The 23,278-nt window shown below is 45.3% G+C and overlaps 1 protein-coding gene across 1 annotated transcript in view; it reads right to left on the bottom strand.

The window, feature by feature from the left end:
* efna3a (ephrin-A3a) overlaps positions 1 to 23,278 on the bottom strand; it is a 55,509-nt gene that overhangs the window by 7,014 nt on the left and 25,217 nt on the right. Inside the window, exons 2-4 of the mRNA XM_076755238.1 lie at positions 2,186 to 2,487; positions 1,848 to 1,913; positions 81 to 158 (exon numbers count right to left, since the gene is read on the bottom strand). Of these exons, the coding sequence (XP_076611353.1) occupies positions 81 to 158; positions 1,848 to 1,913; positions 2,186 to 2,487 (446 nt within the window). The remainder of the gene's footprint in view (positions 1 to 80; positions 159 to 1,847; positions 1,914 to 2,185; positions 2,488 to 23,278) is intronic.

Raw genomic sequence — 23,278 nt, 5'->3', positions numbered from 1 at the left:
AGCTTTGCAGGCAGAGCCAAATACTGACCAGCATCTGGCAATCGGCTGCTGTTCATTTTCAGCAACTGAGAGTCACTCACCAATGTTGTGTATTTTGATGTTTGGCCTGACTGTGTAGTCGGGAGGAGTCTGACTGGAGTCATCATCTGCCTGGGAAACTGAGAAACACGCCACATATATACACACAAGGACAGCGAGAAAGAAAGGAGAGGGAGACATAAGAAAGCAGAAGAGAGAAACAAAGATGGACAGAGGGAGACAGGGAGAGAAAACACACCATTAAAATGACAACACTGAGTAAAATGTGCATTTTAGACTCGGCTAAACTGTATACAGATATAGCAGAGCAGTTGGTGTCCCCCTGCCGCTGAGAAAGCACCAAAAAAATCCTGGACCTCGACTCCAGTCTTCCATCTGATGATTAAAAGCATTTGGAAGCGGCGGACAGAAATCATTTTTACATTTACTGTTCGTCTAGACACAGAATTACATTCAGTCTGCATCGCCAAATTATTCACGAATGAATGATGTGTGGGTTTGTTGGTGTGCATGTGAATATGTCTTTGTTTGTTTTCCTCTTTTTTTTTTTTTCAATGAAATGTGCGCGTCTGTGTGAGCCTGTGATTCTGATGCATAGTTAGGAGGATGAAACAACATTTTAAGACGATTTAAACAGAAGCTGGTAGCAGTCAATTTGCAGCTTTTCGCAGATGTAAAACATACGCCATGAATATTCACATCTCTTTCTTATCTTTAAGGCTTTTAAGGGCGAAGGTGGGAGGCTCGCAGAGGGAATGAAAACGGTCTGGAGGCAGCTGAAATCAACAGCTTTTTGATAGCAAGCTGTTAAAATGACCTTGCTGAGTAAAGGTTGTGGATTGTAAACTGACTAAATGCACCAATGCACACACAGCCATTCATGCTCACACACACACACACACACACACACACACGCGTTAAAATAATTTATGTCTGACATACAGCTATGTGCAGTGGCACACACATGCTCGGACTCCTGCACCCCACAAACACACACACACGCAGAAGCAAATGGAGTCGTGGTAGACACATCAATAGATTAGCCGTGACACCGGGATGGGGGGGGTGGGTGTTAAGGTGATGTGTACACAGGGGCTGACACTGGCCTGAGTGTGGGATGTATTAGTGCTGACAAGGTTAGAGGAGAGGGGGAGGCTTTCAGCACTGGGCTCCCTGATCAAAGGCCTGCAGGGGAGAGAGCAGGCTACCAGGGTAAAAATAACACACACACTATAGAGAGCAGCAGGCATCAGAGAGCCAGAAAAAGAGAAGAAGAGATAGACGGCGAGTGGGGGGGGGGGGGGGGGGGGGTGGATGGTCAAGAGAGCTGGGAGGGGAGAGAGGGATGGAGAGTGACAGAGAGGGAGAAGGAGGGCAGGGAGCTGGATATTGCAGCTGAAACAGTTTTTTTTCCCTTTAACATCTTTTGTACGGCTTCACGAGAGCATGTCATTCACAGAGAGAGATAGAGCATTACTGTAATAGCACTGAGACAGAGAATAACATTAAGCCATCACTCTCAAAGCGCTGCTTCGAGGGAAAAGACGCCATCATCAAAACCTCGCCAAGACAGTGCGCGGCAGAAAAGCCTCTCTCCGAGACAAGACTGTCAGATCTTAGTTTTTCTCTTTCTCTCTGTCTGCGTCTCTCTGCCTCTTTGTCTCTGTTTCTCTGCGTGTTTGGGAGATAGAAAGAGATAGGAGGGGAGAGGAAAGTGGAGATAAAGTGGCACAGAAAGAGAGGAAATGGTGTAAAACGAGTGAGAGAGGGAGCTGTGGAGGTGAGACAGAAGAGCTGCTGGGTCTCACCGGTGGAGCAGCAGACGTAGACCCTCAGTCTCAGGCAGCTGTGGCCGTGGTGGTGGGTGGGCGTGGCTGAAACGGAGAGCAAACACACATGTCAACCATGTGCCCTCTGCAGGCCGCACCACCCTCAACAATCAGCTGTGCAAACTGCAGCGCTGCAACCGAGCAACCGCCTGTCCTCAGCTGAACTTCCAGAATCTATTAGCAACACCCACGCACCATCAACTCATGTGGGTGACAACAGCTGAAGAGAAGATATTAAAATACTGGATGTGCACCATCCTCGGGCTTTTTCCATCCATCACAATAAACCGGCGCTGGTGTTCAGCGGCCTGACTCACAGATGTAGTAGTACTCTTGGCCCACGTTGAACTCGTAGCCCAGCGAGAAGGCGCTGTAGCGCTGGAACTTCTCCGAGAACTTGATGGGAGCGTGAGGCGCGTGGGGCCGGTTGCACTCCCAGCGCTTGAAGCCCAGCTGGGGGTCGCAGGTGCGGTAGCCGCGGTAGCTGACCATGTAGAGGATGTACTGCTCGGCCACGGTGCGCTCCAGCGTCCCCCGCTGGGTGGTGTTATAGTGCGGGCAGTAGATGTCCAGGTAGTCATTGACGCTGACCTGCACCGTGTATCCTTCCCTCCGCAACCTGGATAAAAAACAGATGGAGGAAGAGAGAGAGAGAGCAGAAATGTGGATTAGTAATGATGAATTGTTTTCACTATCTGTTAAAGGAATAAAATCTGACATTTGGAGCCTTGTCATCAGCGTGAGGCTGCCAGGCAGACCAGTGTTTATGCTAAGCTAAGCTAATCATCTCCTGTCTGTGGCTTCATATTGAAGTGTGGTATATTCTCATCTACCTCCTGCCAAGAAAGCAAATCAGCACATTTCCCAAAATGCTGAACTAGTCTTTTAAACTCTTAATTATCTTTATAATCAATCATTGATTGATTCTACACACCATAAAATATCAGGAAATAGTGAAAAATGAGCCCAAGGCAAGAAACCCCAAGATATTTAATTTACACTGACACCAGAATAATGCAGCAAATACCCACATCTGAGAAGCTGGTTGTAATAAATATTAAAGATTTTTACTTGATTAATTATTTAAATGATTAATTAGATGTCAAAATCATTGCCTATTGACTAATTGATTAATCAACAGAATTTTTCACCACAAAAGTTAATATAAAAGCATTGCGAGGAGGCCAGAGAGCTATGGACTCTTCCTTCATTAACACCCTCTTTTCTTCAAGAGATAAACTATTACACCTATTTCCGCCCTCCCCACATAGAAAAATACACATTTTCTCAGTAAATGCCTCGTGGCAAGTGCTAAGAACAGTGCTGAGCATGATAATCTGTACTCCTGTCTTCCCCCCTGAGCCAGCTACAGGCCGGGTCACTGAGGCGGAAGGATATCCTGTCAGTGGCGATGTATGCTCTGGCCGCGGGGGAACCGGCCTGCACACAGTACATATGATGGACCGAGCTCCCTTTGCAGCCGCTGCTGATGGACGAATAGGCTGCTAGCAGGTAAGGAAGGCCACTCTAAGGTTGAGCATGTGTGTGTGTGTGCGATGTACATGACGGTACAGTAACCCCTCAGTTGATTTAAGGCTCCTCACCAAACAACCGAGACAATGATGTGATATGATTTCACATTCGGCTGCCACGCTGTGATCTTCGCTGTTTATAATACTAAGTATACTTATTATGTAAATTACACAATCTGTAATTAGACAAAGTAGAAGTCATTAGAAGGGCTCCTGCAGGTGAGCTGATGAGATGGGAATTGTCCTTGGCTGCAGCGATGTGTAACCTACAGCTGTAATGACTCCCCAGCACCACTAGGTGGAGGTATTGTGCTGTGTGTCCTTTAAGAGCGAGCCTCCCCTCTTTTCCTGCACTCTTTTTTTCCTCTCTGTTTGGTTGTCTCCTCTTTCTTACACATTTTCTGTCACACACATACAAAGGAGCACACACTTACACACTCACAACCACCCCTCACTGTGTATACATTGTACCTCCACACACACACACACACACACACACACACACACACACAGACACACAGCTGTGGACACGCTCACACAAATGTGCACACGTGCATACGTTACTAGGTCAGGCCTCCAGAGAGATTATTATTCAATTACAAAATGTGGATCAGAAATGTCAGAGCACCTCTCTTCCTCTCTCTCTTTCTGCCTCGCCATCTTTTCTCATGGTGGGGTTGCAACTGTTCCTTTTTGTAGATCCACTCCCATCCTCCTTTTCATCTCCACCCCTTGTCTTTCTTTACGCACATGCTGAGGCAGATGAATATCAATTCTCTTAACCAGTGTTTCTTTTTGGGCCATCAATCTTATCTGTGCTTTCTATCCCTGCTGCTCAGATGTGAGATGACAGACTTTTGTCTTGCGGGAAGAGACAACACAGCTATGCTTCAAAGGGACTATATTTAGAGAGGGGGGTTGGTGGTGGTGGTGGTGGAGGAGGAGGAGGGGGAGAGTTTGAGATGGTGGGAGAGCAGAGGGGTAGAGATAGATAAAGAGGTACAATTGGTGTGGGATGGAGAGAATGGTAAGTAGATGGAGCAAAGATGAAAGTGGGAGAAAGAAGGCGCGTTGAATGTGGAAACATGCGATGAGGAGAATCCTGGATGCGGGCGGCGTGTAAAGAGGGATGCAGTCATTGAGAAACAGGTGAGAGGACGGCGGCGTGCGAGAGGAGCTGGATGCAAGGAAGCGAGAGCCGGAGGAAGAGTGTGTGTCTGTCTGTGTTTAAGAACTCAGTGGTAGTTTGGTCTTATTCTTTTCAGATTTAGATGAATCTATTGATCTGTTAGTCTATAAAAAGTCAAGAAGTCGTGAAAAATGACGATTACAATTGGACACAACTCTCAAGAGTAGCGGCAACGACAACATTTTTGAACTGCTTGTCCGCAGTCCAAAATCCAAAGATGTTCAATCTACAGTGATATATAACTAAAACATTTGAAACATTTTTGCATTTTTTCTTAGTAAATAACTTAAATAATCGCCAGTAATCGATCATCATAATCATTGCTGATAAATTTTCTGCCATATGACTAATCGTTTCAACACTAGATGAACATGCGATGGTGTTACTTTACTGTTTTGGTTCTCACTTAGCCTCACTAGGCATAACTACACAGCAGGAGGTCCATTTGTTCCAAACGTAGAGACAGCAGCAGAAGAAGAAAGGAAGAGGAGGAGGGAAAAAACGAGAAGGTAAGGTGGCGCAGAAGGGAAAAAGGAGTCTGAAAGGGTGGAGTGAGAAGAGCAGGCTGGCTGGGTGAGAGGAGTCCCTCTAGGTGTACACCGTTATATAAGCAGTCCACTTAGTGGCACAAGACAGAAAGGTTGCAGGGCAGAGAGGAATGGAGGGAGGAGAGGAGAAACAGAAGAAGAGGGTGAGGGGAGATTTAATAACTTAGTGGGAGGCGGGGGATGCGTGAGGGAGAGAAATGCACAGGATGATGACAACAAAGAGGAAGGCGCAGAAAGGGAGGCAGAGGCCTAGACAGAGACATAGTGCTCCCCGGGGGAGAACATATATGTGGTAAAAGTGCATAAAAGAGACCGATGGCTCTCATTCTCTCGTTGTCTCTCTTCTCCTGCAGCCCGGTCCCTCTCTCCAACTCTCTTCCTCTCTTTCTGCTGTGCATTGTCTCTGTGGTGGTTTTGCTGTCTCATCATCATTTTCCTATGAGTGGGAGTGCACAGCTAGTTAGTAAAGACTGCACAAGCTGGTGAAGACTTCTAGGGGAGGCACATAGCAGGGGAGAGAGAGAGAGAGAGAGAGAGAGAGAGAGAGAGAGAGAGAGAGAGAGAGAGAGAGGGGAAGACGGAGAGAGGAGGGTGGAGGCGAGGAAGATGAGACAAAGATAGCACCACTGCACCTTTCACATCTGCGCTAAAAAGAGTCTTTGGAGAATACTGTCGCTATCAATAAATAACAATGGCGAGGTAGCGCTACAGCTAAAGACACTCAAAAACATACAGTGGACAGAAACAGAGCATCTCCCACAGCTACAGAAAATCTGAAATTCCTGCAGTGGAAAATAAACCAGGCAAACATCATAGAGAATAATTTGTCAGTAACGGAAAATGAGGAGAAATGTGAAACATTATCAGGAAAAATTCCCCTCACTTTCCACATGAGTGATGTCAATCATTTTTTGTTTTGCCTCACTGAGCTTAAAACTAAAACAAATCCATGTCCTCTGTCATTTTTCTGAATAGTAATTTTTGGCAGATTGCATCAAAGTGAGAGCAGCAGCACGAGCACTGCTGGTTTTCAAGGAAAACGATACCAGTGCCATTGTGTTTTTATTTTTTCTACTGACATGAATGGATATGAAAAGTCTAAATCCACCGAGGTATTCTTCACAGTCTGAAGTTAGTGCTGTTTGTTGTGCTGCAGGTTCGCCCTACATTACTGCCAGAGGCTCCAACTGTTTCCAAAAATCCATTAAAAACAGCTGGAAGAGACAAGTTGTTGCTTTTGACAAACGTAGTCCAACCTTGCAGGAGAAATGACAGTAATAGCTTCTGAATGTGACACACAAAAAAAACACTTGTTGGTTTCAGCTCTTCATAGGTTTTAATACTGATAGGTACAGTAGGAATAAAATACACATGCATCACCCTTTGCAAATGTACGGATCACATAACTGTTTGAGGCTTTTATGGAACACGAAATCCAAATTATAGCAAAGTGCTTTTATTTCTTCCCATACTAAGTTCTCAAAACCTTGCTCTATTTGGCCACATTATCCCTCCTGATTCTCGCAAAGATACCCAAAGATTTCCTCTCCAACTTGCTCTATGTGCTCGCGCTTCTATGAGGCAATTATGAACAGAGCTTTTCTGAGTTAAAAACAGCAGCATGAGGTCAGTGTGACTCAATTCAAAGAATCGGCTTTTGCATAAAGGCTCTTGTCGCTGCACGGACTATCACACTCTCCACACGAACAGTAAGTAATCTCTGTCTAATTAACAGCACAAAGTTGTTTTTTTGTGACTGCATTGTCATTACTTTTGCTTTCCAATATGGCTGCCATGAAAAATTAGTTCATTAAACTTTTTATTAAAGTAATTATGTATAATCTTGTACTGGCTGTGTACCTCTGCAGCCTCACTGTCTAGCTGTCGTGGAAGCTTCTCTCAGTACAGATGAGGTCAGCGTGTCGTCGTCATTGATGACCTTAAAAACACCCTCTCTGGGGTAATCAACATCAGCCTCATCAGGAGGATAAACTACCGATGCGCGAAATGGCGTGACTTAAATGCCATTCACCGATCGTGTGTTTACCACCGACAAGGCTCCTCCAATCGAGTCCCCTGGCAGGGACAAGCTGGGCTCGGCTGTTTTTCTCTGTACCTCAGCACCCAAACTCATTACTCGTGCACGCACACGTGTGCACAAAAGACGCAGACAACCATCAGACATGCATGCAGGCGCACACACGCACGCACACACGCACGACGTCTCTCGTGAGTCGTCACTGATTGAGTTAGCGCCACAATTAACGGCCCGCTTTACAATGTTTCGATCCAAAATGGTGGATTGAGGGTGGAACAAGTGCTGAGCCAGTCTGTGGGAAGAGGCAAACGCTGCAACTCTCTTCTATCACTATTAGGCCACTGGGAGTCATCCACCGGTTTCCTCCACAACCTCTGTCCACTCTGGCCTCAGAGAAATTGAGGAACATTACCTTTTCATATTTACCCATTCCTGTACAAACCTCCCCACGGCTTATTCCCCGGCCTTCCACCTTTGCTTCCCTCATTCCAAAGAGCTCTGCCACATTTCTTCCCTGGCCTTTATTTAATTCAGAGAAGCTTTGCACTAGCGTTTTTTAACATTTACAGACATCCACACCTTGGAGATACACCGTAAAGCTGCAGCGTCGGTCATCACCCCTCAGTATATAGCTCTGCTGAAGAAATTACAAGTCTTGCTCAAGGACACCTTGAAGGCAATTACCTTTTCAAGCTGACCACCTTAACAGCAGTTTATCAATTTGAACCAATCGCAGCTCAGCGTTTGTGTTCCCTGGCTGACCTCAGTGTGGACGTGGCATGCTTTCTGCTGCTTCCTATACAGCAGCTTCACATCACCGTAAATCAGACAAGCTGTCATTATATCCACAGTGTGCTCCGCTGCTAGGCGACACTCTGCTGCTGAGAAATGCCGAAGTTTTCAAATGATTTAATCACTTCAGTAATTAATACATTTGTGCTGATGTTTCCTGGTCACGACATTTACACTGTACGCCAGCAACAATGACGTGGAACAACTTCATGAGGGCAACATTCAATGCTTTATTGCTGCTGTACTTTGGACATGCAGAAAGTTATGAATTTCAGCTTTAAAGCGATGCTTTATTGATCTGCTATAAGCCAAATCTCTTTGCTTTCCCCTCTCAGTGGGGCATCACAGTGCAGCCTCAGCTAAAGAGCAGCATCCAGCAGCTCGCGGGGCCCATTCTTGCCGACACAGGGGCTGAAAATGGATGTTTTAGTTAAAGGACACACTCTCTGCTAACTATTCCACCCTACAGTTCAGCTGCTTGGTGTCTCCGTCTCCCCCGGCCTTGCTCCGAGCATGCTTTTAGTAAAGTGGGTGGGGGCTCGTGGGACACGTTCAGAAATGTGAGGCATTAGCCAACTTAACTGAGGCAAACACACCTATGTGAGAGGGGCATGCAGTGTGTGACATATCAAGGAACACAGAATATCTGGCAGCACCCGTGGATTTACAGTCCAAGCTGGTGGAGGAGATGATGCAGAGATGAGTCAGGACTCCAGCCGGGTGGTTAAACAACACAGACCAAAAATACACCCAAGCTGGGGGTTTTGGGACACTCCAAAGGAGCCACAAGATGATAAACAAGATGGAAATTTAGAAAATCAAAATGCCTGACACAAGGGCTTCAGTTGTTCTTTTTTTTTTTTGGAAATTCATGAATGCATCCTTTTGTCTCTACAACATTAGAAAATGGTGAGAAATCCCTATCACAGTTCACACGATCCAAGGGAATGTCATCAACAGCCCAAACCCAAATATATTCAATTTACAACGAGACAAAAGAGAAAGGAAAACACTTTCAAAAAATCATATTTGTTATTTATGTATGCTCAAATATTTCTTTCAGCTTCTTTCTTGTGGAATACTACAAAGTTTTACCTCTTTAATGCGTTAAAATCTATTAAAATAAAACAGCATAAGAAGTGGTTGAACTGCTCAAAAGAAATGTTTCAAACGCGTCGCCGGTTGACATTGCTCTGTTTTAAGGAGTCATGAATAAAAAAGGCACGTAGTGAGACACGGGCCTAACGCAAAGGGCACTTCTTGTTTACTAGTTGGCTCAGTGGGCATCCTTATTTGAATTGTGGCAGTGAGGGAAACAAAACATGATCATGATCAACATAATAACGCCATTTCCACAGCTCCAGCCTCTGATTAAATCACTTGCAAAGCATCATGGGTTGCTGCCAGCTCATTCAGAGGAAATATGAAGCGGCATAAATTTCATTGATTAATCTATGTGGCTTAAGCTGCTCTTTACTTTCTAGACATCCACAGAGGAAGTTTAAATATCAAACAGAAATATGGATGACACAGTTGAATATTAAACTGTGGCTCTCCTCCAACTAGACTCTTTGCATAAAATACATGTAATAGAGGACATTGGGCAGCTTTTTTTTCCTTTTATTACAGTGAAATGTTTCCAAGGACCACTTGGGAATGTTTTTCAGGCTATAATTGGCCACTCTGCTTTGGGCTTTGCATTGGTGTGGCAACTCGGACTATGGCTTACACTTTACTGAGCTCTCAAATGCGGCAATAAACTCACTGTTTTACTGACTATGGTTTACTTTAATGCAGCTGAGATTTTGAGAGGCTAAAAGAGCAGTGCTGTATTCTCTGTTATATCCAAAACTGTCATGTTGACATTTTAATGATAAGAACGGGATGGATGACACACAAAAGGCAACAAAATGGTGCAGTGGAAAAGGAGAATGGGAAATCCTCCTCTCCTAATGACAGAAAACCTTCAGAGGTACCACGGGGTGACATCAGACCGCGGTCCAGTCTTGAAAAGTCATTCATCCCGCTGAGTTCGTGGTGTGATTATATCCTGCGACAAGCCGCGATAACAAGGGTCCATCTCTCTCAAGGTGAGGCTCTAATTGCGCCTCACTATTAAAGGCTTGATCGCCCACATCTGCTCTCTCGCTCTCTCCGCCGAGCTCACTCCTCATTTGCTGTCTCACACCCGACACACTCGCACCTCTCGTTCACTTCTCATCCACTTTGCAGAATGATGGCGTCAGATGATGAAGAGCACTGATCACCGTCCCGTTTGCTTTCCTTCGCGTTCACCTGCAAAGCTCCCACATTCATACATGGATAATGGAGCGCGCTAACCCTGTGGAAACCCACTGTGTGCGCGTTCATGAATGTGTTCAGGTAAGGACGCGGTGTGCTCCGAACAAGGTTGAATCTGACGTGTTGTCAGGCCGTTGAATGGGGCGCTGGGTGCAAATAAGACTGATTTGGAGGAGGTGGTGCAAGACGTGAATGCACGTAGTGAAATCCAAAATAAAGGCAAGACTAGCTGTGACTGACATGAATTCACAGTTAATCATACAGGAGGAGCTGCTTTTTAAAAGGGAGACAGGGGAGGGCATGCTCCCTCAAACAGGAGAGAGAACATGTGCATCGACGAAACAGCCTTTTCTTCCATAATGTGTGCCTTTCATTGAATAAAAGCAGTGATCATTCCAAAAAAAATAATGAAATCAGTGTAATTTCTTTCAAAGCAGAAGAGAAACATAATTCCAACGCCAGGTTTGATACACTCCGTACGTATACTCTGTTTGCTATTCTGCCAAACATCTGTTAAGTACCTTCACCTAATGGACCTGGTGGCCATATGGTGCCTGCTGCATTATGGAGCAGAAAACAGTCTAAATTCAGAAAACGATGAATCATGTGCAAATTAGACAATGAAATTGTGGGAAACTGACAAAAAGTGAACATCTAAAATGTGCATTAAAAGAACACAACCTGCTCTGCCTTTGTTATGAATCTGTTCTAACACATTTGAGGTAGTTAAAATAACACTGAAGCTGTTTTATCAGCATCAACAATCAATACCTTTTCACTTGAAACTGATTGATCTTGGTGCCAAAACTGCTCCAAAGTCAAAACAAGAGCTGGAAAATTCCAAGTTCTGACCGGCGGTGCAGGCACGTTGTCACAAAGCTGATGTAACACCCATGAAAAAACACCAATTTCTATTTTGTTTCTAGCATACTGCTGCTTAAATGTAAAGGGTGCTGGTCTTAAAGGGAGAGAGAGAGTCGGGCAGCCAGGCAGAGGGACAGAAAGCGAGAGAGCAGAGGGGATGTGACACACAAAAGAAGCTCTCATCAAGATGAATTCTCCACAGTACACGGCCTCAGCGAGGGTGCCAGGCAGCTCCCGCTAGCCCGCCGTGGCCATGTCCAAAAACAAAGTGCTTATCGCGCCTGTCTCCAACTGTCTGGCCACTGACGGAGCAGAGGACACGGTTAAGAAAAAGACTAAGAGGGTTCACGGGTTCACACGTCAGCTTATGCATCTAAAAAGCAAACAGGAATTCAGCATCTGAACGAGCGGGCAGGTGAGGCCGAACACAAAATAACCGCACATGAGAAAATCTGAGTAAAATATAACACAAGAGTAAATCCGCAGAGAGGCTCATGAGCCATGAGACAACTTCTATTATCTTTATAAAGTGTGGTATGCAAGCTTTGAAGTTCTGTGTGTGAGGGGCTCGGCTGCTCTCACAGGAAGTCAACCACAGTGGGGTGTTCTCTTTCAAAAACCTCCGTCTTTAAGCCCCTACTCTGGGCTGGCACACATATCCCTCTCTCGGCGAGAACGAAGGAGAGGAAAGAGAACAAAGCCAGGGGAGAGGGAGCAGGGGAGAGGTGGAGGAGAAGAAAGAAAAGATGAAGGAAAGTAGTTCTGGGTCAGATTTAGACTGGACGATATTCAGGCAGCGCCAACCTAATGGATGCCAAGTAGAATAATCTGGTCTTTTATCTCCGAGCCATGGCAACTGCTGGGTTTCACGTAGGTACGCAGGCACCCCCTAAAGACCACCAAACACACACAAACGCACACACTCATGCACTTTCAAAACTCTCAAAGGAAACGTCAAAGCAAAACGAACACACTCCCTGATGACTGAGGCTAAATACAATTAACTTACGCACGGCATTCATCAAACAAACAACCTCACATTACGTCATTTCCAGCTTGCGATATTCCCCAAATGCACCGAACGTACAGAAGCACAAACACATCCGAGCGGGCCTCCATAAATAATTCACCCGTTTTCTTAAAATAACCCATCGCCCTTTTAAAATATACCCTCTTTTCTTTGTGCAAACAACCCTCCAGCTCGCACAGCAGAGTGGTCATGGAGTAATTATTTACACGTTCCACCAGAGAGCACTGATAAGAGCCCGTATAGGAGGAGAGAAAGAGGTAGTGGGTGAGGGGATGGGGGGTTACGCTCAGGTAGCATGTCAATCTGTGGCCCATTAGCAGGTGATGCCAGGCAGGCATGTTCAAAGCAGCTCCCAAGGTACGACGGACCTCTCTCTTCTGAATAATTGACCACGTTTCCTCGCTCCCCTCCGTCCCTCTCTATCTCCTCTGCGTCACCTGCATGCTTCCTCTCCTCCTATTGTCCTCCTCTACTTCCATTCCCTTTGTCTTTTGTGTCTTCTTTCATACTTTCTCTCCCGCTCTATCCTTCCTCTCCCCCTCCATCACTCTCCCTCTCCCAAGGCTGTGAATTGTGAAGGTTGCCGGTACATATAGGCACTTATGTAAGCGAGGAGATAAAGAGGGGAGCGCTGCGAAAGCGTTCCACGTGAGACATCCTCGGAGAGCCGAGGCATCTTTCAGCATGTTTACTTCTTCAGGACAATTTCTAACACCACAGCTGCTGTTTGGTAATGCATGCGGACAGTGACAGGAGAAGGGAAACTGGAAGGACTTGGTGCAGGAGGACGAAATGCTACACGTGTCTCCTGTTTTCTGTTCAAACACTTCCGATAGATTGAAAGAAGGTTTGAGAGGACAGTTAAGAGGCTTGAATACTGAGCAGGCTCAGGTGAGGCTTCAGGGATTTAGACCTGGACAGGAGTGAGGGTTGGCAAGGGAACGGGAGGGGAGTTTGTTACACCACACAATGATACTCAAGGAAATCCACCTGCTCTCTCAGTGGCCACAATGCCTCCACCTGAATATGGAAACCCCCTTTCTGGAACACTTTTGTGATGAGGCACAAAACATTATCCGGAGGAATCAAATCAAATTCTACCCCAGCGCCCCCTCCACCCCTCGCCTCCTCCGATATGCAGCGCAGCATCTGGCCGGGGCCACTAATGAATGCCGCCTCATGCCATCTCCTAATGGAATTGCCATGTCTTGGAGTTCACCGCTGTGACACCGGCTCAGCAGTGGCAAAAAGATTACCAGAAAGATTAAAAGACAGAATAAACCAGAGGCTGCACATGACAGGCAGCCAGGCCCCAAGATCACACATTAGATAATTGGTGCAAAAAAAATCCCCCGTCTCTGTCTCTCCTCTGTTTTCTGCTGAGGTCTGGAAATGGTGGGCAGCAGATCCCCGCCTGGCGTGCTGTCACACCTCCGCAGTGAAAACTGTTTGAAGAGGCTGGAACAAAGCTTGGGTGGTGTATGTTATGTCTGTGTGAAAATGCTGCCTTTGTGGGCCCGGTGACGAGCCTAAATCAATGGCGGATAGTTACGCAGCTGGTTGATGCAGTGTCGATCTTACTGACATACACAGACAGGCAAGAATTCACACAAAAACAAGCACACACTTTCTTCCTCGCTCCAAAACAAACACCCTTTCACTCCACTACACATGCACGCTTTATCTTCCTCTCTTATTGTGCCAGTGCATCTTCCTCTCCTTTATTTTTTCCACTTTGCTTCACTCTACACTATCTTCCTATCTATCTACAATGTGTAGTTATCTCTCTCTCCATCTCTTCCCCTCGCAGAGCAGCCCAGCGATGGGTTTGTGCCCTTTCATAATTCATGGAGTTGTTCTTATGGCTCAGGCAGCCATGTCGGATGTGAATCTGTGCGCCTCAAAGGCTCTCTCAGCCTACACCGCCTTAGCCGGGAGGGTTAGTGCTCAGGCTACTGTGCTCAGGTACCATACAACACTAAATCAACACGCTCAATCACACCTGGGTCATACTGCACATGCAAATTCTCTGCCTCCGTTAAAACCTCCACAGACTACAGCACCCTTTTTTCAAAGTCAATTTGGGATGCTTTTAGGCAGCCAACCATAGGGCTGCACTAAAATTCAATATCACCATTTATCAATGTCTAGCCAAATCGTACTGTGATATGACTGTATCACAGGCTGTTAGCAAAAACTAAAACAACGAGTGAAATTATTTTAACGCATATGAAGAGTTTATTGCTTGAACCCCAGTTTGATTACCATACATGACTATTTTATTTGGGATTTTGTTTGCTTTTGCCATATTATGATGCGTATTTGACTGGTAAATTTCCTTCAACCTGCATTAACTTAATTTTTGGCCATTTTGGGGCAGCATACCAAGCTTCAAACACAACAATAGACATATTATCGCCTTATAAATTTGTTGTGTTAGCAAACAGTGGCTTACTGAATGTATAGAGACCAAAATCACTTGTTTAACTCCTTTTTTAGGCAGTTGCTAATTCTGCACTATATTCACCAGCTAGTCACTAACTTTGTCTTTAAGTTGCTGCTGGGAAGGTGGTGCACAGTGGGTTTGTTGAAGGCTACTAACTGAAAACAGCCGTCTGCTGCTGCTGGAAACGATGCCAATGGGAAGCATTAAAGCTGCAAGTCATAAAACCAAAACAGCATGCTGAAAGATGCTAAAATGCTCCACAGAGCTAAGGGGAGCGGCAGAGTGAGGTGATGACTGTCCCCACGAGAGCCCCCTTTGACATCATACTTCATCCATTAATATAAAATATTGATTAGAACAGCTTTAAACATCCCTATATTGCCGAGCCCTGGCCAACAAGTTACCTAACAATGCCTGCCTTTGTTCTGTATGCAAAACATTTGATTCCATTGAAACCAAACACGAACAGAAATATATAATATTAGCTCAGACTATCAAAAAAGAAAGAAAGAAAAGAAACTGAAAGTGTAAGCATGCACGCACACACCCATGCATAAGAAAAAATCCGCACATTTTCAAATAATTTGGTCTTGTGGTGAAATGACAGATCTGATTGTCACTTCAAGCTGAAGCTGAATTAAGCTGCAGGTTCTCACTGTGTAGATCAGTGGGTAAAATGGTCCATGTGGCAGGAAAACAAAGGGTGAGAGTCTCTGCTAAACAAGCTGAATCACTGAGTGTGTTTCATGTGCGCTGTATCCTATATACACATAAGCACACAAACACACACACACACACACACAGATGAACACACATATTTGCCTGTACGAACCCATTAAACACACAGACACCTCAACTGCTAAGCACTCACAGCTGGGCTTTTCTTTTCTCACACACCCAGCCCCAGATGAGTGACAGCTTTATGGACACACACACACAGAAGCACATACATTAAACACACACTCCACAACCACACACACACACACACACACACACACACACACACACACACACACACACACACACACACACACACACCCTCACACCAACAGAATGAAAAGGAGACTCGTTAGCCACTTTAATCAATGTTAATCACTGCAGACTCGCCTCACTGTCAAGACTGCGACAATGTCTGTCTGAGGAGGAAGGGAAGAGAAGGAGAGATGGCGCAAAACAGACGGAGGGGGAGAAACACAGACAGTCTGGGTGGAGCAGGGCGGGGAGAGTGTAAAAATGCGAAATGGTATCCAAAAATATACACTGGCCACAGAGCGGTGGACCCATTGCAGTTTTGATGTACTTTATCTTGTTTTTCAAGGTCTGTTTCTCGAGTCCGTGTGGCTGGGCCTCGGTGGGAGACGCGGTTGGGCCAGACTCACGCCAATGGGGTTTAATTTCAGCTGGGGGGGGCGAGCAGGAGGACAGAGAGGGAGGAGGTAGAGGGCACAGAGAGGGTGGATGCGAGAGGTAGCTGGGCAGAAAGATAGAGAGGAAGGATACGAAAAGAAGAGATGAAGGAATATAGAGGGGAAGATAAGAATTGAGTCGAATGGGGGGTGGGGGGTGGGGGGGAGTGTGCCCAGGCATTGAGATAGCAGAGAGGTGAAACGCTTTAAGCGAGGCAGAAGAAAGGGATGCAGAGACGGAGGGCGGCAAAGGAGGGAAAATTGAAAGATGAGAGGAGAGATTATTAAGAAAAGATGTGTAATGCATAAATAAGTCGTGACAAAGGGAACGGATCCACTGAATGTGGTGAATGTGGGGGGGAAAGAAAAATCACATTGTTTTGAAGTTGGAGCGGGGAACGGCGGAGGCCAAGGTGAAGGGAGACCGACGGGGGAGGAGGGAGGGGAGGAAACAGCAGATTGGGGCCAGAAAGTAACAGACAGATTGTGTTTATCAATATGTAATACAAATGTGGGTGTTATGAAATGGGCTTTGGCCTTCACGGTTTAACCAAAACTTTAGTGCAAAGCTTAGCCGTTGCGCAGGCTGCCAGCGGGAGCACAGGCTGAATAGTAATGTCTGCGAGTGGTGATTAGAATTTCAGATAGAGACAGGCAGGCCGCTTTGCCATGATTCCTGGGCCTAATGCAGCCGGCCTGTGTAGCGAGGCATTACAGGAGCTCTGAATGTGACCTTACGTGCGTAAAGATAGAATACTCTAACAGCCTAATGTACTGAGCTGTGTGTGTGTGTGTGTCTGTCTGTCTGTAGGTTTGCATTCATTGTGCTGAAGCATGACAGGGCAAGGCGATCTGACTGCATTTAACATGCACAAATCAACCCGTAAACATGCGCTGCTCAAGGCAAAGGGTTAAGTGTTGACCCCGTCCGTGGGTCGCGCGAACGGGCGCGCACACTTCACATGCCGTTTGTGCGAAGTGTGCCCGGCCATCTGAAATTGACGGCTGTCAGTATGCAGGGATCAGCGGGATGAGAGGAGGGAGGGAGAGGTGAGCAGTGTCAGGGTAGAAATGACAGGAAGAAGCAGATGGAGGGGGCAGAGATCAGGAGAGGAGGGGAAGAAAGAAAAAAGAAAGGGACACAGAGAAAGAGAGAGAGGAAGAGACGCAGAGATGGAGAAAGAAAGACAAGAGGGCCAAAGAGAGATAGATAAGAGGATAACCCCCTCCTTCCCTCCCTGTCAGTCTTTATGATCGTCTATTCGTTGTCTTCTCTCTATCAGCGATTCGGTAACCTTCAGCACAAGACCCAAGCTGAGATGATGAATTGAGACGGAGAGCAGAGAAAGGACGGAGATTAGCAAACACGGACAGATGATGAAAAATGACAAACACACAGAGAAAGAGAGACAGAGTAAGGGAGTGTGAGAGAGAGGAGGAGGTGTTAGAGGAGGCGAAAGTAAAACGTGGAGAGAGGAAAGGTGACATTGGGGGAGGAGTGTAGAGGAGAGCGAGCCGCTGGCTTTTAGCTGGAGGACGGCCACAGGATGACATTAGAGGAACGCACTTTGGCTGCTCCTGCTGGGAGATTCGCACACACACACACACACACACACAAAGAGACAGGCGGATAAACAGACACATGGACAGACAGGTCTGTAAACACACACACACACACACAGGTAAAATAAGCACCTAACTGGTGCTGCATACTTATGCCTCCTAACCTGTGGGGAGCCCGCCCCGCCTCCCCTCCACCTCTAGTCTAGTTTGTGCGCTGGCCTGATAACCTTCATGGCAACTGGGCTAAACACACAGTCAGGGTGACAGGCCTGCCTACCTGTAAAAACAATGATAACTTTGTCTTTGAGGCTGCTGCCAGTTAGTTACGACACTGATACAATTATTAGCACCAAAAACGGACCATTTGACATGTTGTAATTTAAGCCAAATGAACGTTATCGCATTGAAACAGAGTCGTTTTTCAGTTTTTCAAACTCCGCGACAGGCCGGATATTACTTACTGCTTGGGTTAGACAGATAAATCAGCTTGCTAATATGTTTGACTGATACTGGCCTTTAATTAAATATCAGATGTCAGACAGTCAGTGTTATAAAATAAAATAATGGGGTTCCGTCCCTCCGCACATATTTAAAAACAGACCATAAAACCAGCGATGACTTTTATTCTGTTTTCATTTTTCCTTCACTCATTTAGTTGCTTAATCAATTTTTTGGGAATTTATTCTTTATTTCAAAGCAGTAATGTATCCCCGGCCTTTCCGTGCTCTTACACGAGCACATGGACTTCTGCCAGTTCTAAATTAATTTCATTAGTTGATGGTTTTAAGTGAGCAGCAGAGGTGGAAAGTGGCTACTTGCAATTATCATCATCACCGCAACAAAGTCACTTTTGGCACACCTGTGTTTGATGAATTTTAACTTCACTGGAGTAAAACTTTTTCTGAATTCATGAATGAATAAATAAAAGATAATTATCTGGACAAAATATCACCCATCAACTGACTTGATTAAAAACTCTTCTAAATGGTTATTGTTCTTGGTTAGTTAGTTCAACTCTTTTAAATTGAACATAATAAAAGTGCACTGACAGTGACATCTTTAAATTACATCTGAGCTGTTTATTGTGCCTGTTCAGTACCTCAGTGTTTCAACATCAGTGGTCGCTTTGGTTTTGCTCAAACTGGTGCTGAAACAGACGTTGATTGATTAGTTCACAGACAAAAAATGTACTGAAAGCAATTATGAAGCAAAAAGCTGTTCCAGCTCCTCAAATGTGCTTCTTTTCTCTGTTTTATATTGAGTGTTTTATGGTTTTGGATTCTTGTTTTGCCAAAAAGACTATTTGAAGACTTCACTTTGAGCTCTGGGTAACAGTGACGGACATTTTATGACCATTTGGAGTTAAAATAATTACATATAATTCAACTACGACAGCCTTAAACCCACCCAGTGGTCACCCAGACCTCAAAACCTGTCACCAACCACCATATGGAAGTGTACGCTTTTAAGCGCACAAGACTATAAGCAACTACACAAGCTGAAAGGACAGCACAACCTGTATTTGGGAGGGTAGAACAAGGCAAGGGAGAAAAAAGGGTGGCGGAGGGCCGAAAAACAACCTAATGAAAGGAAGGGTGACTCATTCGGTGATTACACTCCTTTTCCAAATCGCCCCCATTCTCACATAAGCCACTTCAAACAGACGCACACACACACTCAGCAACGACTCAGCGCCCTTTACCTCTCCCTCGAAGCGAGGCATAAATGAGTGGAGTGACAGACATAGAGAGCCGATGGTCCCCCTCCCCGGAGAGGGGAAACGCACTCATCCGTACTGATCTTAAAACAACAGCCTCCCCCCTTTGCTTGCTCGCCTTTTCCTCTTCCTCTCCATGCTTCCCTCCATCTCTTTTCACCCTGACTCTCAACCTCCCTCTGGCCTCTCTCTGTTAGCCTCCTCACATCTCGCGACCCCCCCAACCCCCCCTGCTTCATTTCCTCATTCATTTTCATTTGCCGCTCCTTATTCATCGCCGTTTTTTGTTTGTCTGTTTGATTGCTCAACGTTGGTTTGCTGTTTGCTCTTGTTCTCTCTGATGCTGCAACACCCGACATCAGTTCTCAGACCCTCATCAGTAATTGCTTTCAAACGTTCATCTCTCACTCCGTCTCATCCATTTGATCACATTTTCATGTCACTCTTTATGTCTCATAAATATCCAAGACGGATCCCTGACCCTGCTCTAGTTTCTGGCACAATCAGCGTCTCTTTTCTCCTCGTTCCTTTTCACTTCTTTGCTCTTTGCTCGAGCAGAACAATTTGAAGAAAATATCTAATTGCACGCAGGAGCATTATATCACTTTGAATTCAGATTATTTTCTATGTTACACACAAGGCCTGCATTTGTGGTCTATGTACAGGAGGTACATTTGCAACAAGCACAATCACAGAACACACTGCATCTTGTATGCAGTATCAAAGTTATCCATACATTAATTAAGATATTACATTAGTAATCAAAGTAGAATCCGCTTTATTTATTATGTGTGCACATACGAGGAATGCTCAGATTAAACATTGCACTCAGTGTAGTTGCAGAAAAAGACTGGACATACAGTTTAACAAAGACAAAAAGACAACTTCATTTTAACTCAAACATAATGATGAAATTCCACCATGATGCTAATAATATCAGTGTTGTGAGACTGTATCTGACTCCTAATGGTGCTTCTGGCTCTGCACTGTCGCTGCTTGAGTTCATATTATCTTCAGAGACTGAGAGGATGAGCTGCTTCGCAATCCTCAATCTGAGCGTTTAACGGCGCTCTGGTATGCTTTTACTGTACCGCTAACAATGACTGCCCTGATTATGAAAAAGCTCTTAGAAAACATGAAAGATCTGGATCGAGACAGTTACTGCTACGACGACGCAGATTGATATAAGCTTTTGGATCAAGCGCACACCTGCTTCAATTAGTCTGCGTGTCCACCGTTGAATTCAGCATGTTGCATAGAGCATGAACGCCTCTTAAATTCCTGGGATTAAAAAAGTCTCACCCAAGTGCCAAAAATTAAATCTAAGCACATCCGTAAATGAACTTTATTCACTCTAAATGTTAGGTGTGCATGCCAGACGTTTTTTCTTATTATCCTTGTACAGACTGTGCTGGACATATTTCTTCCAGCGGGCCTTTGTCAGAGCAGACATTTTGACTTATCTTCAGGCTCCGTTCTATTGAAGTGTCCCAGGAAGCCATGGCTCTGTGACAGTGAGCCAACATACACAATACCAGCAGACTGCAACTGAAGCAGCTGAGTGGAATTCAGCCATCATTAATTTTATTATCTGCACCTGTTCTTTTTCTACGGTGACGAGTCAAAATGTCTTCAGTGAAAAAGGCCTATAAATAGATCTGCAGGAAAAAAAAAAAAAAGAAAACTTAACCGGGAGATTCCACAACTCTGCCCACCAGCTGTCCATCAAGTACACTCATTAACTAACGAGCTGCCTGCTAGCTTCCTGTCTGGAAACTGACGTGGGGTGATCAGCACATTAAAATTAAACAGAGTGGCATTTCTTCTTTGACAAAACCATCTTTGGACACCAGCACGCGGGGAGAATAATAACCAGACAACAGGCAAGAGTGTCTGAAAATTTGCCATCAACAGTCGTCATTATAATTTGGGAAATCAATGGCAATTAAAACTTTCACCTCCTGCCACTTGTTAAGACGCTGCTATTTATGCGAGGCTGTGATTTAAACTGTGGCTTTTGTATTTTCAAATTTTAAAAACACTTCGATTGTCATACATAAAAACTTACTAATGGTCAGCTCTGCTCTCCACCTACAGTATCTTGCAATCTCTTCTCCCTTCACCTCCTTCCCACCTCTTCGCTCATGCTGCCCTATTCCACTTTAGAATCAATTTGGGACAGAGGTGCACTGCCAGTGGCCTTAGTTTTCATTGTTTTCCAGTCCACATTTAAAATGGTACACAGGCAATCTCCACAAGCCTGATTCCCATCTACACTCCAGCTGAGTGAGAGAGCTTTTCTCCGCTCCATGACACCGCTGAGATGCCACTGACGCAGTCCAGCGTTTGACAAATGAGCCAACAAATTGACTTCTCAGAGCATTCCCAACAACAAAGGCAAAACAAAACAAATCTCGCTTAACTAAATGCTGGATGAAATGGCGCAATAGAGCGCGCAGGCTATTACAAATGATTCCACTCCTGCGCTCCATCTCATCGCTCTCACCCTCTTTTTCTCTTAATCTCCTCTATTCTCTCCCTTCATCCCCCACCACTCGCCTCCCTTTTTCCTGTTTCTTGTGGTTTGTGCCCCAGACACACATTGACCCACACGCTCTGGACCCAGTAGGGGGCCTTGTTCCTCTGCGTCGCTCCACTGCACATGACTGACATTCTCCTTACGGGAGGAGGAGGGAGGAGGCGTACAGGAGGAGGGGTGGAAAGAGAGAGAGAGAGAGAAAGTCAGTCAGTGGAAAACGGAGCAGCCCTGAGTTCAGGGAGGAGGGAGCTGAATGTGATTCATGATCAATGGTGCTTCTCCAATTACATTCCAATTAAAGGCAAGTCTCAAGCGCGGCTCTAGTACACCGCACCGCAGAGGAGCTTTTGACAGGCTTTGCACTGGGTGTGCTATCCCCATAACAATGGCCATTTATGCAGGGGCCAGCTCTCTGCCTCACACACTCTGGATATCCATCCACAAATATTTATGTGACTGTGTGTGTGTGTGCGTGTGTGCGTGTGTGTGTGTGTGTGCGTGCGTGTGTGAGGGGAAAAAAAGCCACCAAAATAAATGTGAGTTTATTACAGTTAGATTAAGGGCGGTTCAAAGGGCTAATGCCCACTATTACATCAATGCTGGTTTAACACCGCCTTACACTCAACAGTCAATAAAGAGCAAGGGAGATGGAGGGAGAGCAGTGGACCAGAACCACTGGGGATAGACAGAGAGAGATAGAGCGAGAGGAAGGAGAGAGGAAGGAGGGTGTAAGAGGAAAAAAAAAAAGCCAATGTTAGAGGGGACTGAAGCATGGCTAACATGGATTGGAGCATCAAGCTTCGAGTGATTCCAATTATTGTTAAGTGATCAATTAGATTGTTACATTGGTTAGATTAGGGCTGGCAGAATGAAAATCACAATCAGAATCAGCCTGTTTGTAATGTGCAGCCAGTGTAACGTGGACTGTCTTATCTTGGCAAAGTTACAATATGAACTCAAGGTCCACTTACTGGTTTTCTTTCCACAGCTTTCAACCACAACTCACAGTGTTCTTCAGGGATCAGGGTTTCAGAAAGACTGTGCGGTGCAGTTGAAAGCTTGGAAAAGTAAGCAGATCTCAAGTTTAGAGTAAACGTTCACACACGGCTGCAGCTAATGATGACAATAAAAGATAATCAGTTCACTCTCACATTAGTCAAAGAAAAGCAGTATTTGAGGAGTTGGAACCAGAAAAGATTTTTCATTTTTGCTTAAATGATTAATCAATTATCATTTCCAAATGAGCAGTGTTTACTGCCAATGGTTTTATGAAGTCCTCCTGAGCTCATGCAGTAATATCCTTCATCCAATCGTGCTCACAAAGTGGTGAACCTCGCTAAATCCTTGCTTGTGAACGACTGAGCCTTTCCAGGATGCCCCTTTCAGTCCCAATCATGATACTATCACCTGTTACCACTGAACCTGTTTACCTGTGGAATGATCCA

Source organism: Chaetodon auriga, chromosome 17 (assembly GCF_051107435.1).
Source record: "Chaetodon auriga isolate fChaAug3 chromosome 17, fChaAug3.hap1, whole genome shotgun sequence".
Lineage (NCBI taxonomy): Eukaryota > Metazoa > Chordata > Actinopteri > Chaetodontiformes > Chaetodontidae > Chaetodon > Chaetodon auriga.
Note: the sequence above shows the minus strand (reverse complement) of the source record. Positions and strands in the feature narration are given on the sequence as shown.